This window comes from Neovison vison, chromosome 3, assembly GCF_020171115.1.
Source record: "Neovison vison isolate M4711 chromosome 3, ASM_NN_V1, whole genome shotgun sequence".
NCBI lineage: Eukaryota > Metazoa > Chordata > Mammalia > Carnivora > Mustelidae > Neogale > Neogale vison.
The window spans coordinates 114,160,844-114,170,872 of record NC_058093.1 but is presented as its reverse complement, the minus strand read 5'-3'; the positions used below and the strand labels follow the sequence as shown (position 1 = coordinate 114,170,872).

At 46.1% G+C, this 10,029-nt stretch overlaps 1 protein-coding gene across 1 annotated transcript; it reads left to right on the top strand.

Moving 5' to 3' along the window:
- Positions 1–5,629: 5,629 nt before the first annotated feature.
- On the top strand, positions 5,630–9,709 carry LOC122903545. The gene is given in 3 exon segments (XM_044244376.1): positions 5,630–7,970; positions 7,973–9,442; positions 9,445–9,709. Coding segments are annotated over 3 exon segments (3,924 nt in total). The 3' UTR covers positions 9,558–9,709.
- Positions 9,710–10,029: the final 320 nt, after the last annotated feature.

Sequence of the window (10,029 nt, the reverse complement as noted above, 5' to 3'; positions counted from 1 at the left end):
AACATCTTCCTAGGAACATCGCCAAAGGCAAGGGAAGCAAGGGCAAAAATGAACTATTGGGTTTTTATCAAGATCAAACGCTTTTGCAAAGCAAAAGAAACAGTTAACAAAACCAAAAGACAACTGACAGAATGGGAAAAGATATTTGCAAACGACATATCAGATAAAGGACTAGTGTCCAAAAGCTATAAAGAACTTAAAAAACTCAACACCCAAAGAACAAATAATCCAATCAAGAAATGGGCAGAGGACATGAACAGACGTTTCTGCAAAGAAGACATCCAGATGGCCAACAGACACATGAAAACGTGCTCCATATCACTCGGCATCAGGGAAATACAAATCAAAACCACAATGAGATATCACCTCACACCAGTCAGAATGGCTAAAATCAACAAGTCAGGAAATGACTGATGCTGGCGAGGATGTGGAGAAAGGGGAACCCTCCTACACTGTTGGTGGGAATGCAAGCTGGTGCAACCACTCTGGAAAACAGCATGGAGGTTCCTCAAAATGTTGAAAATAGAACTGCCCTATGACCCAGCAATTGCACTACTGGGAATTTACCCTAAAGATACAAACGTAGTCATCCAAAGGGGCACGTGCTCCTGAATGTTTATAGCAGCAAGGTCTACAATAGCCAAACTATGGAAAGAACCTAGATGTCCATCAACAGATGAATAGATAAAGAAGAAGTGGTATATATACACAATGGAATACTATGCAGCCATCAAAAGAAACAAAATTTTGCCATTTATGACAGCATGGATGGAACTAGAGCATATCATGCTTAGCAAAATAAGTCAAGCAGAGAAAGACAACTATCATATGATCTCCCTGATATGAGGAAGTGGTGATGCAACATGGGGGCTTAAGTGGGTAGAAGAAGAATAAATGAAACAAGATGAAATTGGCAGGGAGACAAACCATAGGTGACTCTTAATCTCACAAAACACACTGAGGGTTGCTGGGGGGAGGGGTGTTGGGAGAAGGGGGTGTGGTTATGGACATTGGGGAGAGTATGTGCTTTGGTGAGTGCTGTGAAGTGTGTAAACCTGGTGATTCACAAACCTGTACACCTGGGGATAAAAATATATGTTTATAAAAAATTAAAAATTAAAAAAAGAATAATGGAAGTGTCTTTCTGTATCTCTTACTACAGTATTTAGCTTAAAATATTATTTATCTGATATAAGAATTGTTATTCCAGCTTTTTTTTGAGGCCTGTTGGCATGAAAGATGTTTCTCCATCCCTTCACTTTCAGTCTGGATGTATTTTTAGGTTCCAAATGTGTCTCTTGTAGACAGCATCTAGACAGTTCTATCATTTTATCCAGTCTGAAACCCTATGCAATTTTATGGGAGTATTTAGACTCTTCACATTTAGAATGATTATTGAAAGATAATTTCTAATGACATCATGTTGCCTGTGAAGTCCTTGTTTCTATAGATTGTCTCTCTAAAGTTCTGCTTCATGTCTCTCTCGGGTTATCTCTACTTTTATAAAACCCCCCTCAATATTTCTTGTAGTGCCAGCTTGGTGGTTGCCTACTCTTTCAAACCTTGCTTGTCTTGGAAGCTCTTTATCTCTCCATACATTTTGAATGTCAGTCTTGATGGATAAAGTATTTGTGGCTATATGTTCTTCTCATTTAGTGCCCTGAATATGTTCTGCCAGACCTTTCTGGCTTTCCAGAATTCTGTGGACAGATTTCTGTGGACAGGTCTGATGTTATTCTGATAGTCCTTCCTCTCTACACAAAGAATCTCTTCCTCTTAGCTGCCATTAATACCTTCTGTCTGAAATTATGATTTGTGAATTTCACAATTAAGTGTCTGGATGTCTTTCTACACTCGTTGAACTTGGGGTTGTCCTTTATGCCACTAGGACAAGAACACTTGTTCCATTCCTCACATTGGGGAAATTTTCATCCAGAATTTGTTCAACTATATCTTCTGGTCTTCTGTCTTTTCCACCCTCCCACAGATCCCAATAATTCTAACATTGGAATATTTGGTGTCATTTATTTTCCCAATTCTGTTTTCATTACTTCTAAGCCATTTGTTCCAGGCCTCCTCTTGATACTTCTTTTCTATTAGTTTGTCTTCTAGATCACAAATTCTATGTTCTGCCTCCATTATCCTAGAAGTTAGAGTGTTTAGGTTAGATTGGATCTCATTGATAGCATTTTTAACTTCTGTCAGATTGGTTCTCACTTCCATCCTTAGAGATTCTATGTTGTCACTAATGGTCTTCTCCAACCTAAGCATTTCCTGGATAATTGTTACCCTGAATTCCCTTTCCAACATACTGCTTATGTCCATATCCAATAGTTCTGTGGCAGAGGGTACAGTCCCTGAATTTTCCCTCTGTTGGCTGTTCCTCCTCCTAGTCATTTTGGTGAGAGGTGATTGAGGAAATGTATAGCTTAATATATCAATGATGATCCAGGTAAGGTGCACCTTACCTGGGAGTAATTGGAAGTTACCACCAAAAAGAAAGAAAAAAGAAAAAAAAAAAAAAGAGAGAGAGAGAGAAATAGAAAACTCAGCCAAAATGAGCCCCCAAAATGAGATTTGTAAGGTACATAAACAAAAGCAAACACACAAAAATACTGACAAAAGTAAATGACAAGAAAAGAAAAATCCAGCCAAAATGAACTCCAAGAAAAAGATTTATATAATACCAGAACAAAATTAAATACACAGAAATACTGATAGAAGAATAAGATGGGAAGGTGATTATAAATCCTCGATGTGGCTGAAGAGGGTTATTTTGTTTCTTCCTCAGTGTATCTTGTTATCTTTTTTAAAGTACTCAACTTTCCAGAGATACAAGGAAATTAAAACTGGTTTAAATATAGGGGTAGTATTGAATAGGTAAAATGGATTACTTTGAAGCATATATATATATATATATGTATATATATACATATGTATATGTATATATATACATATATATATATAAAGTTCAAGTTAAAAAAAATTCAAGTTAAAAATTATTATGGAATATGTTGTATTAAACCTCTAGTTGTAACGTTAAGTAGGTTAAAAAATTAAAAGAACATGAATTGTGTGAATGAATTATAAAAATAAAGAAAAGTTGTATCTATAAAATATAAAAATATAAATATATAAATATAAATTTATATCTATATTATTATTAATATTATAAAATTATTATTATAAAATTAATTATTATAAAATTAATATTAATATTATAAAATTATTATTATAAAAATATAAAATATAAAAAATTATAAAAATAAAGAAAGAAAAGTTGTATCTATAAAATATAAAGGTATGGGGCAATATAAAATAAAAGGTATGGGGCAATACCAGAAGCTTAATATTTATGGGTTTTACAGTTTTATGGGGCACCTGTGGTGGTTGTCCTCTTATGCTTTTGGCTTGTCTTCTGGATGAGGGGCCTGCCACATGGTTTTCCCATCAATATTTGGGTTGGGTTACCCTGGGATGAAGGGGTTGGACTGTGGAAACTGGTTTTTCAGGTTTTTGTTCTCTGGAAGTTTTTGTTCTTTGGTGGGTTTTGTGGCTTTTCAGAGGGCCAGAGCAAAGAAATAGTCTGTCTGCACCCAGACCTCTGCCTCAAAGAGAAGTCTCAGACTGTTCCCTTTGGGTGGCCCAAAACACACAGACTCCCCCTCTGCAAACTCTGCTGAACAGTGCAACCTTCAACAGATGGTACGCATCCCCAGCCACTGTCTCAGTGGTCACCTGAGGACCCCGCTTTTCTCTACAGCCCCGTGCTACTAAAACCATGAGTCATATTGTTCCAAGGAGCCTGCTTCTGGTGGCTTCCTATTCCGGGACTGCTGTCTGGAGTCCAGGCCCATTCTGAGTGCACTCAGATACCCTGGTCATGCAGGTTGTGGAAGGCTGCAGGTCAAAGGACCCTGACAGGAGTTCACACTGGGTTCTCTTGAAAGGACCCCTTCCCCCTTCCCCTTGCTTAAACAACCCTCCTTTGTTTTAAGGGCCCTATGGCTAAAAAAAAGGCAACAACATGTTGCAAAAGCGATAAGTAAACTTGCAAAAGATATGCTGGGAGACCAGCCTCCTAGCCACGTTCGCCCAAAAGCGATAAGTAAACTTGCAAAAGATATGCTGGGAGACCAGCCTCCTAGCCACGTTCGCCTAGTCACGTAGGCAGGATGCTTCTCTGCTGAGTAATGAAGACCTTGTATCCCCCCTCCCGCGCGCGCCAAGTATGCCTTTACATTCAAACCAGCCAATGAGAACCTTGTAACTATGCTTCTGTACGAATGCTTCCGCTTCCCGAAACCCCATAAAAAGGCCCTGAACAAAGGGCTGGCGCGCGAGTCCTCTTAAGACTTGATCGCCCGCAGGTACCTGTGACTACTCTATAAACCTCGTGCTGTTTGCATCTGATCTGTGGTCTCGGCTCGGTTTTTGGGTCCCGGGGTCTCCTCCTGAGGAGAGGTCCATTCCGGGGTGCTTAAACCCGGGGGGGATCTTTCATTTGGGGGCTCGTCCCGGGATTCGAGACCCCCACCCAGGGACCACCGACCCACTGTCAGGAGGTAAGCTGGCCAGAGCTATATTCGTTGTGTCTGTGGTTGTGGTTGGACCTGTTACTTGTAATTTTGCGCACGCGTTTGGTTTGGGGTTCGATCGGATCCATTTTTATTTGGCGAGGGCCAGAAGGAGCTGACGGGCTCGGACTTCTCCCTCGCAGCCCTGGAAGACGTTCCAGAGGCGTTTGTAGTCCCACCAGGTGGGACATTTGGGTCCTTCGGGACATCTATGCCCCGGGGCAGCGGGGCATTTGGAGCTCGGCTGGTGTCGGAGGGACACGCGGCCTTGGTTGGAGAGGGGGAATCTGGACCCCCGGGATCTCCGCTTGAGTTTTTGCTTTCGGTTTTGCGCCGAAACCGCGCAGCGCGTTTGTTTGTTCTGTGTCTGAGTCTAGTTTTTGTCTCTGTGATAATAACCTTTTTTGTTCTTGAAATTATGGGACAGACAGTGACTACCCCCTTAAGTCTGACCCTAAGCCACTGGAGCGACGTCCGGGACCGGGCAAACAACCAGTCGGTGGAAATATGGAAAAAGAAATGGGTCACCTTCTGTTCCTCCGAATGGCCCACTTTCAATGTAGGATGGCCATGCGATGGCACCTTTAACCTTGATATTATTTCTCAGGTGGAAGCCAAAGTTTTCAGCCCTGGACCCCATGGACACCCCGATCAGGTGCCCTACATTGTCACCTGGAGGGCTCTGGCTTCAGACCCCCCACTTTGGGTCCAGCCCTTTGTTCCCCTTCCTAAACCCTGCTCTTCCCCTATCACCCCCACCGCCCCGCCTCCCCTAGAAGAGCAATTGTCCCATCCCCAACCCACTCCTCCTCCACCCACTTCTACTTCCTCTTCTCTTTACCCCGCCCTCACCCCGCTCCAAGACAAGTCCCCAAAACCCCCCAAGCCTGCTCCCGTTTTGCCTCCAGACACTGGGTCCCCTCTTATCGACGTGTTAACAGAAGAGCGAGAGCCTAGTTCTCTGGCGTCACCCATTGCGGGGCAACTCAGGGATCGACGTGTGCAGCCTCCAAGTCAAGCCTCCCAGGCTTTCCCTTTGAGGGAAGGCCCAAATGGTCGGCCACAGTATTGGCCCTTTACCACTTCCAACCTTTATAACTGGAAGCAACATAACCCCCCCCTTCTCTAAGGACCCTGTCGCCCTGACTAACTTGATTGAATCTATTCTAGTTACCCATCAGCCCACTTGGGATGATTGTCAACAGCTGTTGCAGACTCTGCTGACCTCGGAGGAAAAGCAGAGAATCCTCCTGGAAGCCCGAAAGAACGTACCGGGCGATGATGGGCGACCAACCCAGTTGCCCAATGAGATCGACACAGCCTTTCCCTTAACCCGCCCAAATTGGGATTTCGCCACACCTGCAGGTAGGGAGCACCTTCGTCTCTATCACCAGTTGCTCATAGCGGGTCTCCGAGCAGCTGCGAGACGGCCCACTAATTTGGCTCAGGTTAAGCAAGTAATACAGGGGAAGGAAGAAACGCCTTCTGCCTTTCTAGAAAGACTTAAGGAGGCTTATAGAATGTACACCCCGTATGACCCTGATGATGAAGGGCAAGCAACTAGTGTATCGATGTCCTTTATCTGGCAGTCAAGCCCTGACATTAGGAGCAAATTACAGAGATTAGAAGGGCTACAGGGGTATACGCTGTCTGACTTATTAAAAGAGGCAGAAAAGGTGTTCAATAAGAGAGAAACTCCAGAAGAGAAAGAGGAGAGAATGTGGTTAAGAATGAAAGAGGCACAGGACGAGAGAGACAAAAAGCGGAGCAAGGAATTGACTAAGGTATTGGCCACCGTAGTTACTCAGGGACAGAATAGAGAGGGAGTCAGACTGGGAGAACGAGAACGAAGAGGGACCAAACTAGACAAAGACCAGTGTGCCTATTGTAAGGAAAGAGGACACTGGGCACGAGAGTGTCCCAAGAACCCCAAGAATCTCAGAGGACCCCCGATGCCCAAACCACTGACTTCCCTACTGACGTTGGAAGACTAGGGAGGTCGGGGCCAGGAGCCCCCCCCTGAGCCCAGGATAACTTTAAGCGTTGGGGGGCAGCCAGTTACCTTCCTAGTAGACACCGGGGCCCAGCATTCAGTCCTAACCCAGACTCTAGGACCACTCAGCAACCGAACTGCTTGGGTACAAGGAGCAACTGGAGGGAAGAACTATCGGTGGACCACGGAACGCAGGGTCCAGCTGGCTACCGGTAAGGTGACGCATTCATTTTTACATGTACCCGATTGCCCCTACCCGTTACTGGGAAGAGACCTTCTAACCAAATTAAAGGCCCAAATCCACTTCAACCCGGAAGGGGCGGCGATAACAGGCCCCAACGGGGGACCCTTACAGGTACTAACCCTCCATTTGGAGGAAGAATAGAGACTATATGAACCTGAACAACCCCCAGAGGTCCAAAATGGAGCCTGGCTAAAAGAATTCCCTACGGCCTGGGCGGAAATGGGGGGCATGGGAATGGCTCATCAACAACCCCCTCTCTTAATCCAACTCAAGGCAACAGCCACCCCAGTGTCGATAAAGCAATACCCAATGTCTCATGAAGCCCGTCAAGGCATAAGGCCCCATATTAAGAGACTTCTCGATCAAGGAATCCTAATTCCCTGCCGGTCACCTTGGAATACACCTCTCTTACCAGTAAAAAAAAAACCCGGCACAGGAGATTACCGGCCAGTACAGGATCTGAGGGAAGTTAACAAAAGAGTTGAGGACATACATCCCTCCATGCCCAATCCATATAATCTACTGAGCACCCTGCCCCCTTCCCATGGATGGTATACGGTGCTAGATTTGAAAGATGCCTTTTTCTGTTTAAGACTATATCCGGTGAGCCAACCACTCTTCACCTTTGAGTGGAGGGACCCAGATCTTGGGCTCTCAGGACAGTTAACTTGGACCCTGCTTCCCCAGGGTTTCAAGAACAGTCCCACTCTGTTTGACGAGGCGCTGCACAGAGACTTAGCTGATTTCCGGGTGCAGCATCCCTCCCTGGTACTCCTTCAATATGTCGATGATCTCCTCTTGGCTGCTAACACCAAGGAAAACTGCCTAAATGGCACTAAAGCCCTCTTATGGGTACTGGGACAGTTAGGGTACCGAGCCTCAGCTAAAAAGGCCCAGATATGCCAAAAACAAGTCACCTACTTGGGAGACCAGCTGAGGGAAGGACAGAGATGGCTCACTGAGGCACGAAAGCAGACTATCCTCCGCATTTCCACACCCACCACCCCACGACAGCTAAGAGAATTCCTGGGAACTGCTGGATTTTGCCGCCTATGGATCCCTGGGTTTGCGGAAATGGCAGCCCCTTTATATCCCCTCACTAAGCAAGGGGCTCAGTTTCACTGGGGCAAGGAGCAGCAACAGGCCTTTTCCAACATCAAAAGGCTTTACTAGAATCCCCAGCCCTGGGACTCCCAGATGTGACTAAGGCCTTCGAACTGTTCATAGATGAAAAACAGGGCTATGCCAAGGGAGTACTAACCCAAAGGCTAGGGCCTTGGAAGCGCCCGGTGGCTTACCTGTCAAAGAAGTTAGACCCTGTGGCCGCTGGTTGGCCACCCTGTCTGAGAATGGTGGCCGCCATCGCCATCCTAGTCAAGGACGTGGGCAAGCTAACTTTGGGCCAATCACTGACCATCTTGGCCCCCCATGCGGTTGAAGCCTTGGTCAAGCAGCCCCCAGACAGGTGGCTCTCCAATGCTCGCCTGACTCATTATCAGGCCATGCTCCTGGACACTGATCGTGTACAGTTCGGGCCTGTGGTGGCACTCAACCCTGCCACCCTACTCCCCTTACCCGAGGCAATGGAAACACATGATTGCCTCCAGATTCTGGCTGAAGTCCATGGCACCCGAAAGGATCTGACGGACCAGCCCCTTATAGGAGCGGACTACACCTGGTATACAGATGGCAGTAGCTTCCTGCACAATGGCGAGCGAAGAGCGGGAGCTGCAGTGACTAGTGAGACAGAGGTAATCTGGTCCAAGACGCTATCCCCTGGGACATCAGCTCAGCGGGCGGAACTCATCGCCCTGACTTAGGCTCTTCAGATGGCAGAAGGTAAGAAACTGAACGTTTATACCGACAGCCGCTATGCCTTTGCTACGGCCCACATGCATGGTGAAATCTATCGGAGGAGAGGGCTCCTCACCTCCGAGGGAAAAGAAATTTAAAATAAACCTGAAATACTGGCTCTGCTCAAAGCTTTGTTCCTGCCCCAAAAGTTGAGCATTATACACTGCCCGGGTCACCAAAAGGATAATAGCCCCGTGGCAAGGGGAAACCAGCTGGCAGATCAAGCTGCTAAGGAAGCTGCCCTGGGGGAAAAAGAGACTGGGCCCATTCTCACTCTGAGCACACGGCCCCCACAAGAAAATAATAAACCTATGGAGTACAGTTCTGAGGATCAGGAGCTGCTAAAGAAAATGGGGGCTACATGGGACCCGAGAGAAGGGGCATACATCATGAACGAAAAAACTGTTATGCCCACTTTGTATTCTCACCACATAGTCCAATCCTTGCACTCACTGACCCATCTGAGCGAAAACAAAATAAAAACCCTCCTAAATAATGAGCACCAACCGTATTTGTTACTAAACCAAGACAAGGTGTTGTAATCCATAATTAAAAATTGCTTAGTCTGCGCACAAGTAAATGCCAGGAAAACTTATGCTGCCCCTGGAGTGCGCGTTCGAGGACATCGCCCTGGTGTTCACTGGGAAATCGACTTCACGGAAGTAAAACCTGGACTCTATGGCTACAGGTATTTGTTAGTTTTTGTAGACACTTTTTCAGGATGGGTAGAAGCCTTCCCCACCAAGCATGAGACTTCGAATGTGGTCACCAAGAAACTACTTGAAGAAATCTTCCCCAGGTATGGGATACCCCAGGTATTGGGCACCGACAATGGTCCAGCCTTCGTCTCCCAGGTAAGTCAGAAGGTGGCCAAGTTATTGGGGATTAATTGGAAATTGCATTGTGCATATAGACCCCAGAGCTCAGGGCAGGTAGAGAGAATGAATAGAACAATCAAGGAGACTTTAACTAAATTAACGCTTGCAACTGGCTCTAGGGACTGGGTCCTCCTCCTGCCTCTGGCCCTATATAGGGCCAGGAATACCCCCGGGCCCCTAGGGTTAACTCCTTTTGAAATATTATATGGGGCCCCACCCCCTATTGTAAACCTTTTCAATCCTATTGATCCTCATGTTTCTTCTCTTGCCGATCGCACTACCTTACAAGCCCACCTCCAGGCACTCCAGATCATTCAGAAAGAGGTCTGGAGGCCACTGGCTGCAGCTTACCGGGAGCAGCTAGAAAATCCAACTGTGCCACATCAATTCCAGATTAGCGACTCTGTCTGGGTCCGCAGGCATCAGACCAAGAGCCTTGAGCCCCGATGGAAGGGTCCCTACACCGTTCTCTTAACCACCCCG